General features: G+C 36.7%; 1 protein-coding gene and 1 long non-coding RNA gene across 2 annotated transcripts; both read left to right on the top strand.

The window, feature by feature from the left end:
• Positions 1-1,586: 1,586 nt before the first annotated feature.
• LOC121421561 lies at positions 1,587-6,134 on the top strand. Its single transcript, XR_005970998.1, has 3 exons — positions 1,587-1,758; positions 4,639-4,704; positions 5,134-6,134. It is a non-coding gene; the product is annotated as an uncharacterized LOC121421561 (long non-coding RNA).
• Positions 6,135-10,610: 4,476 nt separating this feature from the next.
• On the top strand, positions 10,611-22,313 carry LOC121421762. The gene is made up of 7 exons (XM_041616562.1): positions 10,611-11,068; positions 12,355-12,545; positions 13,959-14,158; positions 15,660-15,819; positions 17,932-18,976; positions 19,400-19,600; positions 21,737-22,313. Exons 1-7 carry the CDS (start codon positions 10,988-10,990, stop codon positions 22,079-22,081), a joined length of 2,223 nt encoding a protein of 740 aa, XP_041472496.1. The 5' UTR covers positions 10,611-10,987; the 3' UTR covers positions 22,082-22,313.
• The last annotated feature ends 752 nt before the right edge of the window (positions 22,314-23,065 follow it).

Below are 23,065 nucleotides of genomic sequence, written 5' to 3'. Positions count from 1 at the left end.
AGGTATCAAATTTATTAGTTGAAGATTTTTCTTTTTACTCATAATTATATAATTTCGTGTCCATGACACGTATTTGCTTTTCTTAAATTGGGCTTTTGTGAGATATCATTTTAATAATAAAAGTATTTATTTATATAAACAATAATTTTCGGGTATTATCATTTTGATAGTCTCTATGCGTGTGAAAAAAAAAATTATGTAAGGCTAATGTCATTTGCTTCTTAAATGCACATTTTAACGAAGATTTGATGTGTTGAAATATGTTAATGTTCTTATATTATGGTATATGTATTTTTTTCTAATGTTTATCATTCTGCACTGTACCCCTCCCTCTCTCTATATCTCTCTCTTGCAGTAACCGTTACAATACCTACAACGACGCAAGCTCCAACAACGCAAGCTCCAACAACTACGGTTGGTACAGCGCCCTCTGTCGACTCATCTACTATCTCGGTTGGAGCCATTGTGGGTATTGTGCTTGGCGTCCTGGCATTTGTTATGATCGCCGTTATCTTCTTCTGTACCTGTTTCATCGCAAGCATAAGGAGAATTCAACAAGAAAAAAATCTTATTTCGTAAGCAGTTTTTTCCCTTTCTTGGTCTTTTTAATTAAATGTCTTTATTTTATTGTGTTTTAATTCCACCTATATGCATCTATTTATTTTTTGCTTTATTTCCACCTATATGCATCTATTTATTTTGTTATGTTTTTATCATTGTTATTCTTATTGTTGTTGTCATTGTGGTTGTTATTTCCCGGTCGTGGATTAATCAATTTGGAATTTAATCTCAAGATTCAGGATATTTTTAAGGGCAGAAAATAAATCATTAAGTTTCTTGAATTATACGTTAGTTTCCCTGCATGTGTTTAGCAATGTTAAGATGATAACAATGACAATAATAGCAGTATTAATATAATATTAACAATATTTATAACAAGAGTAGTAACATGAATTATGATACAAAGGACAATACTGTTGATAATAACGATAACAAAGATAAAAATAATGGAGCGTATATTACACTTAATCAATTATTGAAAGTGGCATACAACTAGTTAAGGACCTAATTAACTGGTTTTGAGGATGATTGCATAGACAGTACAGTCGAAAGCTAAGTTAAGGTAAAATGTTATTGAGATATTGATAATGAAAACGATAATGACAAAAATTATGAATCCTGATGATAGAAATGAATAATTTATTATCACTACCCGTGGGCTACATCAGCGGGGTGGGGCGAAACAGTAGATGTCCCCTCATTAAAAAGAATTACCCTCTGTCTTGACGCATATGCGACACTATTAACACGACAATTGCCATAATTATCTGCTCGAGGCAGCTCGAACTAAAGCCGGGGTAATGATAATGATGATGAACAACACGCCTCAAAATAGATTATTTTAGATAGATGGCACTATATAAATGCTTATTATCATCATCATCATCATTATTATTATCATCATTTATTATTATTATTTATGTTATTATTTTTATCATTATTAATATTTCTATTACTATTATTAATATTTAATCATCATCATCATTTTTAATATCATAATCGTTGCATGCCACCACCAGTGGACGTCGTGAACCCAATCGGGCATTCTACGATGATAATCTGAGCTTCCTCGAAGATGAGACGTTCTACTCTGAAGACCTTTCCGGCGGCTCTTCCTTGGACGATAGAAGGTTCGTGGTAGGCCAGGCCCTGCGCAGGATGGGTGAAACGAGTTACCCGATGTCAGAATACTCACAGGTAAATAGTTCAGTTTCAGATTTTTTTTTTCATTTTCAATTAATTAATCAACATGACAAAAAGCCTGATGGATTGTTAGTTAGTCTGCCGGTAGAGACAGTGAATAAAACTTTGACCAACAAATGGATCTCCACGCAGTCATTACACTACATAAGAATTGCTGCGTTTAGGGCGTTCTATGCGCAATGCATTATAGCCTGCATCCATTGGCGGCGGAGCAGAGGATTTACTTTTATGTTTGGGGGGGGGGGGGCGGCTATTGTTGCGTCCCCTCCAAACACAAAAGATAATCCTCTGCTCCGCCGCCTGTGCCTGCATCTTCAGACCAGGGCCTTAAGTCGAGCGAAATTAAGGCTTGCGCAACAGACTAGGAATTAGTCGTGACTGGTATTCCAGGCTTTTCGCATTTACTACGGGGAAACTCTTTACAACGCGCCAATTCCTTTGAAAATACAATACCCCGTTTGGATCTATGTATCTCTCTGGTGTCACACTAGACAATCGTCTGGAGCGAACACGGCATGAAATTCCTTATCAACGCACGAGGCGCACACTGGGGCCGGTTAGATCATCTGCGGTGATCGCGATGTGCATCGTCTCCATTTGGACTCGCGAATAGCCTTTGTCAATCAAGAGGAAAAGCGCGCTGCACAAGCTCTCTTTGATAGAGGACTTCCGCTTTCTCCGCTGAGTTTACTCCGAGACCGTTTAGATCTACAGACCAAAAGAGGATCACGCCGTGTGACCTCGCGATTGTGATAGACTGTCTAGGGTAATATTTACCTTGCGATTACCCAAGATTCGTGCTCTGTGATTTTTGCCAAGACCGTTTAGATCTAAAATGGACAAGGGCGACCTGCAGTAGCGTGTTTGGTGGTAGATCCAAACGGGGTACAAGTCAAATCACAACGGATAGCTGAGAGGCTTTTGTCGAAAGTTGGTGGACTGGGATTGACTCAGGATAACATGTTTGCAACTGTTCGTCCGGTGCAAATCTTCGGATAATCTGCTTCCCTCGTCCACCAACTTTAGACAAGCCTGTCAGCTCTCCGTTGTGATTTTAATTGCATCTTCCAAGGAAACGGTGCTTTGTAGAGAGTTTCCCCCGTGGTAAATGATTACCTAGTAACGGATTACCTGATTACCTAGTCACGCTGAAGCTAGAGAAAATCCTCTCCCATAGACATGAGTCTGCCCGAGGCCTAGTCCATGACTGGCAGATTTCGGCATTTGGGCATGGGCGGAAATCCCAGGTCCCCCTACTCAAAATAGGGGGGGGGACACAATATACAGTGTCCCCCTACTATTTATGGTCCTTCATGATGGTAAGGAATACATCATTCAAAATCGATGTAAAACGTGTATTTTACGACGAGATATTACCTTATTTTGGGGATGATAACCTTTTTTTTTGCCCGTGAAATCATTTTCGTCGAAGATATGACCAAAATTTGTCGGTGATAACCTTTTTTTTTTGCTTGTCAAATTTTCCAGCCCCTTGTACCCTTTATACCTTTTGGGAGAGATTTCCGACCCTTCATTAGGGCCGTCCTCGACCACAATCCTGACAAAGACAAATTATATGAATGCACAAACGAGTATAGACTTATGTCTAAATTGTCAATGGTACCGTACAAAAATTGAAAAATATTAGTTTTCTGTTTGCATTCTGCATTTGAATTAATAAGACAAATGAATATTAGAATTAACAAAAATTAGAGAAAGTAAACAAGATTGACTTATTAAAGAGAAGAGCTTGCATTGGCAACCCCCTTTTAGATATAAATTGAAGTAAATATTTCAATCGTTGGTAATTAAAGGTATAGAGTTGGGTATTCGATCTCTTGCACATACATGAGTACAATTATTTTGTTTATTTTTATAACAAGTGGGCCGATCGATACTCCAATCTCTATCCTTCCTGAAAAGAATACAATGTGAGCTCAGAGTGGATAAGGCGAAAATATTCACTCTTATGAAACGATTAAATTCCAGTTTGAAGATAGTTTCACATTCTGGACCAAGGGCGGAAATATCTCCCAAAAGGTATGGGAACCAGGGGCTGGAAAACTTGACCAGACCCCCCCTCCAAAACAAAAATAATAATAAATAAATAAGTAAAAAGGTTATCACCCAAAAAAGAAAGTAATCTCGTCCAAAATATATGTTTCATTTTCAATTTTTAATGATGTATTTTTTTCCAACCCCCAAAAAGTGGAAGACATTTGATAATGTCCCCCTCCTAAAATTATGTTGGAAGGACGCCCCCCTCCCTCTTGGATTTCTGCCCGTGCTCTGGGCACGTAAACAGTGGGACTGTTCACAGCGTGTTCCCATGGTCGACTAAAGTAAATATACGATTCACACTGCCGTAATGTTCAAATTTAACAATGTGAACGCGATTTCATATTCTGTTCCACAGTGTGAATACATAGTAGAACACCATGTGTGTTTCGCCCCCTGTAGGACTTATCTCTATCCCTGTGTGTGTGTGAATTAAAGTTTTGTCAGACGTGTATCAATCAGGTATGTTTATTTACGCCTGGGACCGACCTTTAACGTCAACATCCGATAGACGTGATAAGGGCTCGAACCTCTAACCTCTGCATCAATTTGAAACTTCCCCACAGCTTGGATTACAGGCGCACGCCACAACGCCCGGTTGTGGTGTGCTGAGAGTTCGTGCTTTGAATAACATATTATGACACGCTGCGTTCCACAATGTCTTCACACTGTAAACAAAAATCTAAAATAATTTCCACAGACACACTTCAACCACATACTATTTGCATAGCTGATAAGTAAAAAATGTGCTTTCTGACACCTATTTTCTTAATTTATCAGTAATATTTTTAAAAAAACTTTTATGCTTTTTTGCAGGATACATCGGAAGGATTTGGAGCTCAGAATTACATAAGACCGTACGTCACGGACGGCATGGATGGGGTGAGTGCTTCCGTAGTAACTTTGTAAATAATTAGAGATATTAGAATAATATTATAAAGCAAATAATCATCATGCCATCAGTTTTCATGTTTACTGGAATACCTTGCCATCGTGTTTGTTTAAGGTGTTTAATCCAAATCCCTGTTTAGGAATGAGGTTAAATCAATGATAAGGATGACTTATAGCGGAGTAAGAAATAGCAATCCTTTTTCTTCAAATTTAGTTGAATATTCAAAGTGCTGTTGAAATAGTTATACAGATAGATGGAAAGCGATAGAGGGAGAGAGGGTGGAGAAGGGAGGGAGGGGATCCTCATGGTGAATCCAAACGCCGGGACTAGAATAATTTATCTCGTTTCATTTTTTAAGTCTTCATATTCAACAAAATTATTTTAACGACCTTTGCATTTTAAAACCCTCTTCTTTACAGGAAGCCATTGAAAGGAACCCACTACCTGCCTCACACATGTGGTAATTGGAATACGCAGTGCCAAAATGCGATTTTTATTCCTACCATACATCGAGAGGGATGTGTAATTATTTATTGATACTGTACATAATGCGATAAATATTAGACCAATGATGCGCTATATGAAGTGATGAAATATATGTCAATAGAGACTGAAAGTTTATTGAATAATATTTTGTATTCTTTATCTAATAAGGGTAATATATACAACACTCCTCTAATAATATTTTGTAAGTTGATTTTCTTTCCCATGAAACCATGAAAATGAATGGAATGTAATAGTCTTCTGATAATAAATAAGTATATGTCTATGCAAACCTGGTAGTAAATATGTGTACACATTTAGAAACAGAAAAACGAATCGTTAAATAGTATACTTAATTATCGGTGATCAAAAAGCTAGTCCATATTAAATGTAAAGTCTTCCACACACTGAAGTTTTTTATGTGTCTTTGAGTGACCTTAAATTCATGTAAAGGACTTCCAGAAAAAAACATGAGTTCATATATTTTTTAAAGTTATATCGTATGAGGATTACAAAATATAATTTTACGTGTTATTTCTATCTTAATTGTATTCAAGTTTCGGGCATTACGGTTATTCAGAAGAAAAAAATATATGATCATGAATTTATGATTTTAAAATTTTGTATTTTTTTTGTTCGTTTATTATCGCAATCTATAAAAGGACTGTGTGTTATTTTCTTAACAAAAAGCTCATGTTCCGAATAGGGCAATTGCTGCTTTAATGATAAAAAACATGTAATTGATGCATGTTATTGACAATAATTTTGGTTCAATAAAAAAATACTACAGTATTGATTTTTGTATAATGATTCATATTCGTGAACTGCTCTAGTTTTAATGAAAATGTGGAATCGTTTTACGACACCCTTAGAATTACTTTACATTTAATCTACATCGTTTTAAACTTAGGTAAGGCTTATCTAGACTCAGCCGGTAATGTCAGATAATGAACCGAAGCGGTTTACGTATCAAATGTTAAAACTTATTTATTTATTCTAGAACTCATATATTTGTGTTTTCTTTATGTGCTATGCAACTATTGTTCTCTTTTGTAATATTACGTTCTAAATAAAAATATTTTTTTTTCTCTCCATCGTGACTTTTTGTTTAATTTCTTTTCAAATGAGTGCAGTATGTTAAAGATAATATACATCTACATGGTCTGCAGTTAGACGGCTTTCTAAAGGGGGTAGAACCATTATGGCTAAACTCTCTTTCTCTAGCAGTTTATCCATTTATTAATTGTCTAATGCTCATTTGGTCCAACTGGCATTACTGTAGGTCTAATGTCCATATTGTCTAATTTACCTTCGTCTTGTAATATTGTAATGCTAGATGGTACTTGATTCTCATTAGCATTACTGATCTTTATCAAAGCTTATAACAGGTTTTAAAGGTATTGTTTAACTTTGTGAGTAGCCGATTTAAAAAATTCTCAAACCAAGATGTCACGGTACATGTGTACAATTGCATGTATTAGAACTAATAAACCCTGAAAACAACCATTATTGAGAATGAAAGCTAAAACTACAAGGCAAACCCCGATTTTGTAAATAGGCGTCTTATAGACACCTAAATAGTACACATAAGTGTATGGGATGAAATTAAGATGGTGTTTCCGGTCACTTTATATTTCAATTTTTGAAGCACTAAATTATCATTTTTGAACGCAATTTTTTCTGGGCTTCATTTTTGGAACACATCACAGACACAGGAGACAAGTGTGACTTTCTAGCTCAGATTTTTTAAAAGTCAAACCAATGTTAACCAATCACTTTAAAGCCACGGTAGCAAATGGAAGTTTGTAGAAGTGTTAAAACGGGGACATTCGAGTTATAGAAATATTGGAATGAAAATCAGTCTTGGAATGCATTTGATCAATCTTTGTTCTTTAGCTATAAATTCAAATTAAATTTTAACTAGCCAGATGGCCGCATATTGCTTATTTGATGTCAAGGTTTTAAGAGCGGCTATTTAATGAAGTGATTAAGGGGGGGGGGGCAAAGAGAAAACAAGTTGGGGAAAAGGAAAGATAGGGAGAGAGAGAGAGAACGGGAAAGAGGAAGAGACCGAGAGAGTCGGGTAGAGGGAGAGAAACCGATAGATGTGTGTAGAGTGAGATAGCGAGGGGAAGAAGGCGTGAGGGAGGGGGGTTGAAAGAGAGGGAGAGAGAGAGATACCGTAGAAACCTGTCCAGTACAAACCTCATATTCAAATTTAGATTTGATTAGTACATTAATATGCATCATGAAAGATCGTCATAAAACCCACGTAGGAGACACGATACATCAAGGCATCTATCAATACCCAATAGCAAAGTGTCAATAAGGGAATCGGGTAGCTCTAAAACTAAACTGAAATAAATATCAAAATGGAAAAAATAATGAAATAACAAACTACAAAACGTTTTTTCATACATTTAATTTGGGCTTAAAGTTCAATCATGGCGTTCTTAGTAGTGATCACAAGCCAATTTTCGTTTCATTTAGAGTGTTAAAAACAAATATTAAAAGGATCCTTTTTTTGCACGCCAAGTTACCAATAATGCCTATAGCATTTCAATCTATTTGAAAGCAGGATAAAATAGCATTGGATATTAAATGCATTGCTCACAGGCATAGTTGTCGCGGACGGGGATCGAATCACAGAATTTTTATCTATAAGCGCTCGCCTTAGACCACTTGGCCACGAAAATCGATAGTATTACGAAATAAGGAGGCTATTAACCCCCTCCCCCAAAACGGTTCTTTTTTCGCAATTATTCTAAAATACTTTACTAAAAAGAAAATTGGTTTAGATCTTGATGAGGGAAAAGTGATGTAATTGTTACAGACTGGTTTGTAGGATTAGAATGGTATATTGCGATGAACATTTCATAACCAATGCTATAAATAGCTCTAATATTCCCGTTATAAAAAAAGATCTTACAATCATTCACAATTATACATAATTGTTAGATATTTGTAGAGCTTGTGCAAATATATCTCTTAAAGGCTTGCTGATTAAGGGAAAGAAGAATAGCCTAGAAAATTCCAAAATAATCTGCCCGCTTTCTGGCAGTGGGGCATATTCGGTTTCTACATACAATGCGTCATTCATCATTTACCATGAGAGGGAAATCCCCAACTTGCCTGGAAGATGACGTCACACAACGCTAGACAAAATATGCGGTGACATAATTTGTTCGGTTATTTACCACTGTTGGCAGTAGCGTACTTAGGATTTACCACAGGAGGGGGGGGGGAATCGCCCGCCAAAAAATTAACCCCCAAAAAGGTATTCAACCACAAGTAAATATTTAAAATTGACAAACAAAAAAAAAGGTCCTCGACAGGATACAAAGGTCATTTTGCAGCAGGAAAAACATTGACAAGCGCAAAAAAAGAGGTCTTCAACTTCTCGTCGGGGGGGGGGGGGGGGGGGGTCTGCCCCCTGACCCCCTCCCCATAGGTACGCTAGTGACTGTTGGCTATCCTCTCTTACAAACATATATTATGTCTCCTTTTCTTTTCCTTTTCTTTCGTTCTTTCTTTTTTTTCTTTCTTTCTTTCTTTCTTTGTAGAAGGAATGGTAGAGGAATAACTATGAGCATTCTATATCCAGAGCTGTGCAAAGCTATGATGTTCCCGTTATAAAATAAAGAAGAAAATATTGCTAATACTCAATTATTCACAATGTTTCATAATCATTAACTGTTGTAGAGCTAGGACAAATATATATGTTAATATAACGCCGTTGATAAAGCGAAAGAAGGATAGCCTAGAAAGTTCCAAAATAATCTGCCCGATTTCGGGCAGTGAGCATATTTGGTTTCTACACACAATTACTCCTTTACCAGCAGAGGGGAATCCCCAACTTGCCTGAAAGATGAAGAATAGATAAAGAAGTAAAAGTTCAATTCGGTGAACGGTAGTATATTGCAATATGTGGTGAAATAATTTTGTTCAGTTTAAGAATTGGCTATCCTCTTTTTTTTGCCTGTATTTTTTTTTTTGGGGGGAATGACCTTATACACTTTGGGTGTAACCTTTTGCTATGATGAAATTTTCTCAAGGAATCGTTTCAGTTCATGTTGTTTTTTCATGTTAGATTGTTGCGATCTTGCAAAAGTGTATCGTTATTTTATTCGTTTTTGTGTGTATGTTTGAGGAGCGCGCACGTGTGCGCGCACACGAGTGGGTGTGTGTGTGTATGGGGGGAGGGTGCGTAGGGTAAGTATTACTCCAGCTGCTACTAGTACTACTGCTGCTGCTTCTACAACTAACACCACCACCAAGTATGCTACTAGTGATACTGCTTCTGCTATTCGTATTGCTTTTGTTAGTGTTATCTTTATGCTTTATCATCATGTCCCTTTCAATCGATTTTCAATAGCGATGTACAGACCCACGACCCAATAAAATGTATCATTATCTAACCATTGTCAACTATCTAACCTTAGCTTTTGTGTCACAGTCACACTAGTGAACCTAGTAACCCAGACTGAGTAAATATAACACATTTACAAATGGCATACATGTACCATTGATTTCTTCTGTGTGTGTGTATCTTATATAAAGCACGCTGTGTGCACTGCAAAACACGCTGGTGTTGAATTAATACTAGCTCGAAATCTATTATGTCCACACCAGAAAAGTGTTAAACCAAACACCAGTTTGGTTTTGGTCTAACATCATATAGGTGTTTATACAACACCAGTTAGTATTAAAACAGTATCGATTTGATTCTAAACTGGTGTTGTTTTCATACTTCTCTGGTGTGAATTTATATAGATTTCGGGCTGGTGGTAAATCAACACCGGAATTTTTGCAGTGTAATATTGCTTCCTGCAGCCAGAGAATTTTCGATTTCAGGTTTCTCATATCCATCTGTTGCTCCCGTAATAAATGTTATAGGATATGTCTACCATTTGAGATATGTAATTAATTATCTAAGATAAAAAAAATAAATTAATAAGATATACCCCCGGTTGCACAGGAGAGGCTGTTCGAATTGAGTTTATTTCTTTTTTTTGTTAATTGTATTTTCATATCCATTTTTCAACGTCCAAATCAATTACATAAACTAAAATCAAATCAATAGAATTTTTAGGGAAGGTGTGAGGGATTTATTTGTTTGGAATAAGATGTTATATTTCTCTTGCTAATTCTTGTTCATAGTGCTTTGAAGTTTAATCTTTGATCACAAGTGAGTTAATTTACTCTCAAGACAATAATATATGTGGCTAGTTAAAATATTGGTGACAAGAAACTTAGTGCATGCAAATGAATGCAGAATTTCCTTGACCAACAGATGTGAGTTTCAAATTTTAACCAACCCGCTAGCTCGGTCAACAAAATTTCAGCGAATGTGGGGAATTATTGAAAGTCAGGTGATTCCATGTTATTAATTATTTTCCTTTTTTGTTATTGGAATAACAATAACTTTATCACGTCAACGGGACGACCTATTTCACCCTGGTCTTTCGAAATCACCTCAGAAATCCCCCAGATCTATTTTAGGATGCCAATCTCCCCGGTATGTCCAGTTTGTGCGCACACTGGGCGGAGAAATAGAGCATTAACAATACCAGTAGCTTTCGTTTTCAAACGGAAGCTTGGGATAAAATGCGCTTCAGTGGATGAGTATATATTATGCTGACTCCACCCAATCACGTACTGCGGAAAATAATTGATCCTCGTTCACCGTATCCTCTAGCATGATTATAGCAAACCTTTTTAAAGGACTGTCTACATCAAAAGTAACATACAACAAACTTTGGTTATACATTACGGACACCAGAACGTCGAATGCGGCGCATGATCTCTGACTTCGATTTTATCAGCATTTGGCCACAGCGAAGAGAGTGTTCTGTTCTTGTTACCCAGAAGGTGAGTTAGTCACATGAGATAAAAAAAAATATAATTTTACAGAAATGATATACACTAAAAGACTTTACAGAAAAAATAAGAATTTCTAGGAATGTTTCCAACATATATTTGTCGTCATTTAATTAAACAGGTCTTTATACCAAAGAGAAAAAATAAGAAAAGAAATTAGAGGAATTTGTAAGGTTTTATAAGGTAAACCAACTTTCTGTAATTTTACCAAATGAATTTACACATGACAGTAACATTAAAAAGATTTTATGCACAATGTGGAGCGTTGTGGACCAGTGGATTAGTCTTCCGACTTTGAAACAGAGGGTCTTGTGTTCGAATGCTAGCCATGGCGTAATTTCCTTCAGCAAGAAATTTATCCACACTGTGCTGCGCACTCAACCCAGGTGAGGCGTTATATAAATGCCTATTATTATTATTACTATTTTCATTATGGTGTTTTGATATTAGTTTGAAATGAAGGAAGCTTTTCATCAATATTTTCATCTCAAAAGTTGTCAGATCTGACAGATTTCTTTGATTTTGATTGGCTGAGAGGTACATTTCCTATGGTAACTGTTGGATAAAGAAGTACTTGTCGGATAAAATGTTTGACAAGTCCTTTAATGAAACGTCCCCAGTTCAATAGGTATGTTTTTAATTGCATTATGTCTTTTTATCCGAGTATACATAAGTTCATATGAAATAAAAAAATGAAAATGTTACGAAATTGACATTCATCAACAAGGCCACGTTTCTTAAATTAATTTTGATATAAGAAATGCAAAATTCCTCTATTAACCAATCAAAATTAACGATATCAGAAGCTTTAAGCTGTTACTTTAATTGCTATTTACAACGGGTCCCAATGGTATGGAGAGGAAACGAAAACAAATATGGATAAGTCGGAAATAATAATAAGTGGCGAAAGGGTAATATATTCCACGTATAACGAATAAAATGAAAACAGATGCAGCCATAAAAGTCATTGATGAGACTAACTGCTAGCCTACCCCAAGTGACTGATTTTTTGTTGTGGGGGGGGGGGAATATAATTGTATATAAATCGCCCCCATCCCTCCTTCAACATCAATTTTGAGCAAGCCCTACGAGAAAGGGTCATCTCAGCCACCCTCCCCCTCCCCATACAGGGCACAAAAATATTTCGACACCACCGGGCATGAGGAGGAAATTTCAAATATGAAGGGTCTAACGAGCTGTACTTGCTATTCATTAGAGCACCAACTGTAAGACTAAAAACGTTCCATTTTATTTCACCCATTCTCATTCTATAATAGTCCACGCAAGTCCTGAAAATGGTGCAATTGCTGAGCCGCTTCTCGCTTCTCATAATCGTTCTTTTCGGATTCTCAAGACAGATGTACCCGGCTACAGCGGGGGTGATCCCGCTCGGAGAAAATGGAACTTCGTTAGAATGTGGCAAAGGTTTCTACAGAAAAATCACGTACCTGGCATCGGGACGAGAGAGGTAAGTTCTCGTTTTAATTATCAGGGAGATTTATTTTTTTGCGACAGCCACTGACGGGGATTCTTCTGTTTCGACGCTGCGTCACCCCCCCCCCCTTTAATGCGCAGTTAGGCAGATTTCCATAAATCAAAAGATTTCATGCGATGGATGAGAAATAAAAAAAGGAAATTAAAAACCTCTAGCGGAAATTTTAGCTGCAAGATGACCAGAATGTGACTTTTCTTTTTTTTTTTTTTTTCCGGGGATGTTAGATCTGAGTTATTATACTGTTCTTTCTCCGTTCTTTCCGTTTCTCTCTCTTATATGTGCTATCGCTTTTCAATACAATGTACTGTTAATGTCAGTCAGAGTGGTGACCGCCAATGCCCACCCCCCTTGTGCCTCCTCTGTCATCACTGCGATTATCATAGGAACAATACGATATAATAAATCGATGTTCATTAACAAAAAAAATACGTGTTTACAACATGAGAAACGAAACGAATGGGCAGGCCGCGCGATAATGTTTGAAGGGGATTCCCCCGCCTTGCCTATATAAGTGTGACGTCTTTGTGCGCAAAGTCCAAAGTCTGAATTCAAGTCTCGTCATCCGAAATGGCAGACCAATACGAACCAGAATCAAACAAAATTGGGGGCCTGCCATACCCCCTTTTGTCTGATTCCAGTTCGGATGTTATGTTGATGTCCTTTTTTCATTGAATAAACATAATTCTTTCTCTTTCCTTCTCTCCTGGGGGCGGTGCACCAGAGCCTTAATAAACAAGAATTTTTGTATCATCAATATTGATGAAAGAATTTTTTTCTACGTTTTGCACAATCTTAAAAAAAATAGTAATAAGCAAATATTGGTTGATAAATAAATGACGGTGTCGATGACGTCACCCCCGCCCACTATGTTTTGCATTTCACTGGGAAACATTTGGTTTTTCTCATAATGATGTGAAACTAGATTTGGTTCCTGCCTTGAACATGTGGATTTGCCCTTCATGCCATATTGTGCTTCAATGAATAGTTCCCTTTCTGCCAAATCTGCTCAGTAATAAATGAAATACCAATTGTATAGCCCTTACCAGGAAAAGTGCGTAATCTCTCAAACTTGTTATGCATCGAGCTGTTACTGTTTGCGAAAAATAATACGAAATTATTTATTATTGTTAATTGAAATTATTATTTGTTTTGTTTGCATTATCTAACCGACCCTTTCACACGGTAGAAAAAAAATCATAATTTGAATGATTCCAGTGAAAAGGGCCTATGGCAAATAATTAGCACGTGTGAAACCACACTAATGCTTAGAGCATGAACGCTAATCACAGTCACGATTACAATAGCAATCATCATTACAATGATGATTCAAGATTCACGTGTGAAAAGGCCCCATAGACTCATTGCATTTATCTTATCTTTGTGTAGTCACGAGTGTATGCCGTGTTCAAACTGCCCATGTGGTGTTAGAACAATGCGAGAGTGTAACTCTACGATGGATACTGTATGCGCTCAACAGTGTGAAGATCCAAGTGCTGTCATCAACCGAACTCTGTGGGCATGTGTCTCATTGCTTGGAGAAGTTGAAAAGTGCTCCCATAGCAAACAAAGTGTCAACCAGAGCAATGGTAATTATCATTACATCAATCAAATAGCACACTGTAAAAACTGTGGTGTTAAAACTGACACTAATTGGTGTTAATACAGGACCACACCCTGCGGTGTTAAAATAACACCCTAGACATTAAACATAACACCATAGAGTGTAAATGTAACAACCATAGGTGCTGTGATAACACCTATAGGTGTAAAACTAACACCACCAATTTAGCACCGGTGTAAAATAGCTGGTGTGGTCCTCCATGTACATCGGGTAACACCACGGTTTTTCTGTGTACTATAATCATTGATATGGCTATAATCTACACCTTTGGCGAAGATCAAATTATTTTGAAACCAATTACAATTCCCCTAAAAAACGAAAAAAAGAAGTTCTTGGCGAAAATTGTACTCCACTCAACCCAGGAGAGATGCATGTAAATGGGCACCTGGAAGGTAATTATTTCCTGGCACGCCATACGCTTTTTAACACAGTAGCTGCGTTTTATAAGCCAGGGTAATTTGGCTGCTCCAATCGTAGAGTACTTTGCGACTTCTGATAAGAATGCGATAGTAGTCCATTGCTTATTATTATTACATAGTATGATTATGATTATTACTACTACTATAATTATTAGTAATAGTACTATTATTTTTATTTTTGTCATTATTGTTATGATTATGCCATTAGAAGCTAGCAAAATTAGGCTTTTACTTACACATCGACCGGACGTGCCAACCATCCTTATTTTATCAAACTGACTCTCTCTTCATTTGTACTATTCTATTTTTGTTTCAGTTTTGCCTGGTCTGCTTCAAGCCGGGGGGGGGGGGGAGGGTGAGTGGTCACTCTTAATATTAAATCATATAACTGAAAGTAAAAAGGGTTCTTTTTCAACACTAAAGAGGCGTCGATATTAGAATATTCAAGTCGATACAGTCACCAATGTAAACAAATGAATTAAACTTAATCCAATCCCAACGTTATGATATTTTGTATATTATATTGACATTATGAGGGATTCATTGGCCTTTATGGGATTTTTCATTAATGTTGCATTATGTTGAATACGTCATTAGGGTCCATGTTTTCCATTTGAAGTTAGGACACCTTTGTTTGGCACCTAAAGTGGTAAGCCCCCCCCCCACACACACATTTTCAATAAATCGTTAAAACTGCGGTAACACCACATAGAGGCATAGTACAATCATACATTACATAATACATAATATAGTTAGAAATTGTCAAATAAAATAGGAAATTTGCAAACAAATATTTACATGCAAATGTCTGTCATTCAATTTTTTTTTTGGCATTTGTGGAAATGTTCATAATACTCTGCCAAGAATACAGCAAGTTGGAGTCGTGTTTAACTGTCATGACTGTGTGAATAAGTTTTCAGTGTGTAATTGGAAAAAATATGTAATTGGTCATTATAAAAATGATGATTTGATTACATTACCGATTTAATATACAATTGTCCGTCACTCATCTACTCCAATTTCCTATTTTTATTCAAATATCTGCAGATTACCCGACAACAATGACAGTATCAACCTTTACTTTGGAGAACGTCACTGCAAGATCAAAAGGAAATATATCACCCATTCGTGCATTCGGCATCTCTTCGGGAGTCGTCACATTTATCGCCCTCGGTTCAGCGGCGATCATTTTGATTGCCCGTAGAAGGTAATCGAATAGAACTCATTTACAATATTACATTTTTACCAATTGTTTATTTATATTAAACTACTCATTCGTCAATTCATGTATTATACCTGCGTTTCTTTCTTTTTCTCAGTTGTCTATCTCTGTTTCAACCCTTTTCCGTAAACCGTATACTTGCCAACTATTATATCTTACATATATAAACTCCTCAATTTCTTTTGGAAATCTGACTTTGATCGATGATCCCTCATCGATTTTATTCAATATCAATGAGTAATTACTATCAATGAATAAGGCATTTAATTTTCTTTAAAATGATACCCTACATGATATGATCATGGTTCGCATGGAGGTGCAGTGCCTTGAAATGTGGTGCAAGGTCAAAATTTAAAAGTTGCAAAATGACACAATATTGAAAGTCACTGTTCTTTTTCCGTGGTGATGAGTGAGTTTCTCAGCGGTTTCTTTTGACTTTGATCGATAATTTCGCATCGGTTTTTAGTAAATATCAATAAGTAATTAAAATCAATGAACGGATCATTTCATTTTCTATAAAATGATACCTTACATGATGTGATTCTCGTTCAAATGGAGGTGCAGTACAAGTGCAAGGGGCAAGGTCAAAATTCAAAAGTTTTAAAAATGACACAATATTGAATGTCACTGTTCTTTTTTCAGTTGCGATGAAATAATTTCTCAGCGGTTTCGTTTAATTATTTTCATGCACCTTAAATTCAACATTAACTTGGAATTAAACACACCTATGGCCAAGCAAAAACATAACAAACAAACACACATGCATGGGTATTTCAAATCACAACTCAAACCATGTTATCTCACAGAACCATCACTACAGAAGCAGGAGCTTGATTTGAATAGATTTTCATCTCTATTGACACAGACAAAAGAATCATGTTCTGTATCATTGGTATAGGCCCTTCATGACCATTTCTGCTCGTTTTGCCGCTTTTCAGTTCAGACCTGATCCAGCACTTTTGAATCCTGCTCTTTTCATGATGACATGATCATAACAGGAATGGTATCATTTTAAATAGAATTGAATGATCTTTTGAATGATGTAAAATATGCATTGTGTAAAATTAGGAGTTGGGAGAAATTGATGGTCAAAAACAGATTTCCAAACTTTTTTTGAGGGGTTTATAAGTGTGTGTGTGTGTGTGTGTGTGTGAAGTTATACATGTGCAACACCTTTGACAACTCTTTTGTTTTTTAATATTGTTAAGAAATGGATGAAGAGAACAGGTGGGCGTAGCTTAAATCAAGGTTCCCCAGAGGTATCTACCCTTTGGAAAAATTGGTGATGCAAAAAACACATGTATCTGCCGGGAAACGAACCCGAGCTTCCAGCTTTGAACGCCAGTGCCTTAACCACTAGACCACATATACGGATTAGTGGCTCGGGCGACCCCGACCCGATTGACCGTCAGATAAACAGATTTTTGACACTTTACCAATTATAATTTACTTTGTCGGGTGAAAGTGGGTTTTGAAAAATGACAAGCCGCCATGCCTCAGCTGGATCAAAGGTATTGCAGTACACGTATGGGAGAAAATATACAAATGTGTGACGTTATACATGTACAGCAGCTTTGGCAACTCTTTTATTTGAATATTGTCAAGAAACGGATGAAGAAAACAATGGTAGGCGTAGCTTAAATCAAGGTTCCCCAGAGCTATCTACTCTTTAGAAAAAATTAGTGATGCCAAAAAAATATCTCTGCCGGGAATATATATATATATATATATACATGTACATAAATATTATTTTAACATAACATTTTAGAGTCCAAATATACATGTATCAGTTGGATGCACGTGGGTAAGCTTTAATAGAGACGTCGTTCTGATGCATTTAGCGCTATATAAAATATTATTATGATTAATATCTATTCAAACATGTCTCAAAAATGCCAAATGTAACAAATCGACTTAATCCCTTTTCATGCTCTCTCTCTTTATATATATATATATATATATATATATATATATATACATTTACATAAACATAAACTGTATATACATATCGGTAGTGTTGATTTTTCTTATAACATGGTTGCTTATGTTTTTTTTATATTTACTCTTGTCTCTTTCCCTATGAATCTTCTCTGTTAGAGGTTATCTCAATGCTTCCCCAAACAAGCTTTGCTGTACACGGACATCTCCACCTCAACCTAGTACAATAAACCAAAGGAAGGTTTATAAATATACACTTACTCCCCCGGCTTTGGTTCCGAACGGGTGCGGAAATTTCATGGATAGATCGAGCACTGTCTGGACTCCTACGGATAACATACTGATTCCACTTTGGGATTCATTCATGGCAGATGAAGAACTGATGAAGCCCTTAGATCTTCCTTTGGCTGAAGATATTAATGTAAATACAGATGGAGAGGACCCTTACTGGTTAGTGATGCGTGGCTGGTTCACTCCCCAAGGTGGCGTGCTCCGATGCAACGAATCGGATGTCTTCTTAGAAATTCCACCCGGGGCCATACCGCAAGATATAAAGCGACAAGAGATAGTAGCAAAAGTGGCTTTGGTCACATCCAGATTCGACTTCAAGCTTAAGAAGGATGAGGTGTCCCTGTCTCCAGTAGTTGAACTCCTTTCGCCTGGACTTGCTTCTTTCGAGAGCAGGGTAGTCATCCACATACCGCATCGAGCGCGCATGGACCCTGATTGGAATTTTAAGGTTCACTATACCCGTTCTCACGGAAAGACAGAAGAACCTTGGAAAACAATCGACGAAGGTGTTGAGAACCGTCGCAGTTTTTCCTTAAAGCCTTTCCACTCAGATGTTACTTTTCGGACGAACGAAACTCACTTTGTCATAGAAACCACGCACTTCTCGAAATACGCCTGCTCCGGTTGCGGCAAGAAACGGCACCTAAATCTAGAGGCGCTGGTCTCCGCAAAATATCTGAATCTGCCTAATCGCCAACAGGTTGACTTGAACTGCTACATTGCGGATACTATCAAAGACTACTGGCATCGGGTCAATGAAAACGAAGGACAGCGCCCTCGCTCGGAGAGGCATCCTATTCATTTGAAGAGCAAAGAGCCACTTGTAGTTTCTCTCTTGACGGAAAGCGAGTCTGAACGAGGAGGTGGTGAATGGGTACCATGGACTCTGGGAGGACATAGGCCAACAACAGTGGTAAGCAATTTTTTCTAAAAGCTCTACATTGTTACAGCTCGCATTCAGAAAACTCATTAGTCACAAGGTTCAACTACTGCAAGTTCTGATTTTGAAGATTATTCGTTAATCCGATTGTCAAAAATACGTTACGTTACTCTTTGAATTCAAACACGAAGAAAGTTTCCAATGGTTTCTTAATTATATTCTCGGGCCTTCTCTGACCGAATCCTTTATTCACTGGCGGCCTAACGAACCGTCTGAAAAAATAGTTCATTGTCCTATTAATGGCCTTTCGGAATAATTAACCTCTTGAAAACATTCGGATATCAAGTATTAACATTATCTTTAGGAGTAGCGCCCTTAGAATCCATGATGTTGAATAGATGATGATTATGTATTAGTGGTAGTTTAAAGAGTTTCCAATATATATATTTAAACCAGGCGATTCCAATGCGGAATATTGTTCGATGTTGCTCCGATGCCGTGCCGTACTTTGTGACGTTTTCATTGAGACCAAAGACATCAAACAGCCCGTCGATGACATCGCATCTCTTCGAGTCGGCGGTTTCTTACAAACAGAAGGAGACCGGTTTGGACCTACCCATTACAATTGCCTTCGATCTGAGAGGGCACGCCTGCAATGTGAGTTGAAGCAAGGGGTCTGCCATACCTGAAAATTGTAGCCAGCGTAGTTCGATTTGATAAGGTTATGGCGAGGTGTTCTCGTATTACCACTTTTCAAATTCTTCCTCTCAAGAATGGAATGGTTGATAAAATGGTTTAAGGAGATAAATAACGTCGACCTAGCCTGAATTTAGTGTCCAGATGTAACACCCCTAATATCCAACGTATTATTTATTTCTTATTTTTTGGAGGGGGTGCGAAACAGAACGACACTTTACTGTTATCAAACTAGCAATAGAACAGTGTGTGTAAAAACGGAACAGCTTTGAGAAGAATATCAAAACTTTGTTTCAAATTATGATATCTCATTTTTGTCTCGCTTGCGCAGCGGAGCGAGACATAGGTATCACTATTTCCGCCGTCGTCGTCGTCAAAAATTGTGTTGTACATTTACTTTCTATAGCTTCGAGGTGGGATCACCAAATTCATACCAGCGGTTCATCTGAAGACACAGGTCAAGTTCGAATCTGAGTCGTATTTGAATAAGGTCAAAGGTCAATGAACTTTCCATGACTTGCAATGTGCTATGTTGTATACAAAACAAATTTCTATATCTTCGAGGTGGGATCACAAATTTATACCAGAGGTCAATCTCCTGAAGGCACAGGTCACGTTCGAATATGAGTCGAATTTGAATAAGGTCAAAGGTCAATGAACTTTCCATGACTGGCACTGTGCTGTGCTGTACACACAGTAACTCTTTATATCTTAGAGATAGGATTACCAAATTCATAACAGAAGTCCAACTTTTGAAGGTGCAGGTCAAGTTCAATTGTGGGCCGAATTTGAATTACGTCAAAGGTCAATGAACTTTCCATGACTGGCACTGTGCTGTATTTTACACACAATATTTTTCTATAGCTTCGAGGTGGGAAAGCCAAACTTTTAACAGAGGTCCATCTCTTGAAGGTGCTGGTCAGGTTCGAATGTGAGTTGAATTTGATTAAGATCAAAGGTCAATGAACTTTCCCACTACTTTGTTCCTCTAATGATATGAACTTTACAATGTTATACTTTTTATACCTGAACCAGATTTTGTATTTTGCTTGTTTATTCTTTAAAAACTATTGTTGTTGTTGTTATTTATTTGATGAGCCATAGTTCTTGGCACCATATATAATCACACAAATGTGCCAATGGTACAATAGAAAAGCTGTCAAAGTTTCTTAAATGTCACCCTTCAGACTTGACATGCAGTCTCTTCATAATGACTGCAATATGTAGGCGAGACAACGCTTGGCCTTTGCCTTGTTGGTGTTGGTAGATGCTTTGAAGTATTATCTTTCAATAGCCATGAAGGAAATAGGGTTTGTTTGTGCATGAACGAACACTAAACGTTTTCATCGAAAATTATGCCAAAGATTCTTAAAATTCTAAGAGGAAAACTGCTATGATAATTGACAAGAAGCCTTTAATATGGTAACATTGTTACTGCCATTTTGGCGCAAGCCTCTTTTTGAACCGACGATTGAAACTTTCTTTGCTTTGCTCAAGCATAAACAAACCCCATTTCCTCAATGCATTCGGAAAATAAGACTTCAGAGCCATGACTTCAGACTTCAGAATAGCTATCAACACCAAAAAATAGATATCATAATTTAAAGCAAAATGTTGATAGACTATTCAAAACTAATGAACAGGTGATGTCAAAACTATGTGATGGCCTTTATTGTTTTCTAATCTTTATTTTAATATCATTATCTTTTTTTTTTTGGGGGGGGGGGCGGGGGGACCAGTGAATGATTTGTATATGATTTGAAATCGATGATTGAAAACACATTTGTTTGTGATATGTGACGGGGGTCAACGTTAGGTAGATCCTAAGAGAACAGCGGTACTATAGTTTATTATTATCATTACCATTGATCATCATTATAATTATTGTTGTTTTAGCTATATTATAATTTTATCATTATTTTTGCTATTATTTTTATTACTATTATCATCATTATTGATATTATCATTACTACTGTTATATTTGCTAATATTATTATCGTCATTACAATTTTCATTGTTGTTATGAGTGCTATCATTACAGATAGCAACACTATCATTATTCTTGCATTCACTTTTAATCCATTATTAAATTCCCAGACCCATTCATCAGTGTCATCAACTCCTGGCATCATCAGTCCCACCCTCGTGAGAAAAGTGGCTGTTCAAATTCCCTTGAATAAGTGGAAAGATTTATGCCGCCGTCTCCTCGTCGGTGATAACCACATCGAATCCCTGATCGAAGAGCTGCAGACGAAGCATAATGACGTCAGCGAGGTGAAGTACCAGATGCTTCTTACGTGGCGTCAAATGAAAGGGAAGGATGCCACCTGCTATAAACTGAGTCAGTCGTTGAGGGCGTGTGGTCTTGTAAACATTGCCGAAAATGTAGACGATGGTTCCCTCGATGTCGATATGGATTCGCAAAGTTTGTCGGATGTATAGCGACTTTATTACACCCTGTATTGACGGAAATATTAAGGCATTTGTTTCTCTTGATCATTATGTTTTGTGTAGCAAGTTACCGATTTATGAAACCGGATACTATAGTTAGGCATTTGATTTTCTAGAACATACACACTTTAAATGTTGGGCAACACACTGTCCACTGTGTTGGGTAATGTATTCTTTTTTTAATTTGTTTCCCTTCCACAAGGATTTATTATTATTCAAACATAACAAGATATATTTTCAATGACAAATCAAATTAATAACAACGAAATACAGTACAACAGTAATTGCAACAAATATATAAATTGAACTGTCAGGTTCACATAATAGTAAACAGTTTAAGGAACGAGCAAGGAGTAAATGAACAATAATATTCATATGTATCATTGTACATGAAAGGGAAACTGAACAGATCACTTCATGTAAACATGGCACGTAATTGAAACCACTTCTTTGTAAACTTTACCATTTTACAATTCGACTCTGCGATATATTTTTCATTCTTTAAATAATTCTGAAGTGCACATTTGATATTATCAAAAACAGGTAATTGATGTTTTACTCTGGAAGTGTAAATCATCTGCCGTATCACTATTAATAAACAATATAATGCATAATTACTTGAACCGCTTAAACAAAATATGTTTTCTTTATTAGAGAAAAAGTATTTTATTTCCAGTGTTAAGAAATATCCATCGTTCAAACCTGTCCCATATATGTTTTATACATGTACATTCACAAAGTAGATGAGTAACTGTTTCACGGTGTACATTACAAAAAGTACATTCTTTTTGTTGAGCTAAATTAATTTTATACAACATTTTATTTGTATATAAAATGCGTTGCATTATTTTGAACTGAAACCAACGTAAATTTACATCGGTAGTACGACTGAATCCAATAGAGCAATACGACTGCCATTGCTTGTCATTCATATCGAATATACACTTCCACTTAAGAACAATTTTACATTCCACT

This window comes from Lytechinus variegatus, chromosome 9, assembly GCF_018143015.1.
Source record: "Lytechinus variegatus isolate NC3 chromosome 9, Lvar_3.0, whole genome shotgun sequence".
Taxonomy (NCBI): domain Eukaryota; kingdom Metazoa; phylum Echinodermata; class Echinoidea; order Temnopleuroida; family Toxopneustidae; genus Lytechinus; species Lytechinus variegatus.
Note: the sequence above shows the minus strand (reverse complement) of the source record. Positions and strands in the feature narration are given on the sequence as shown.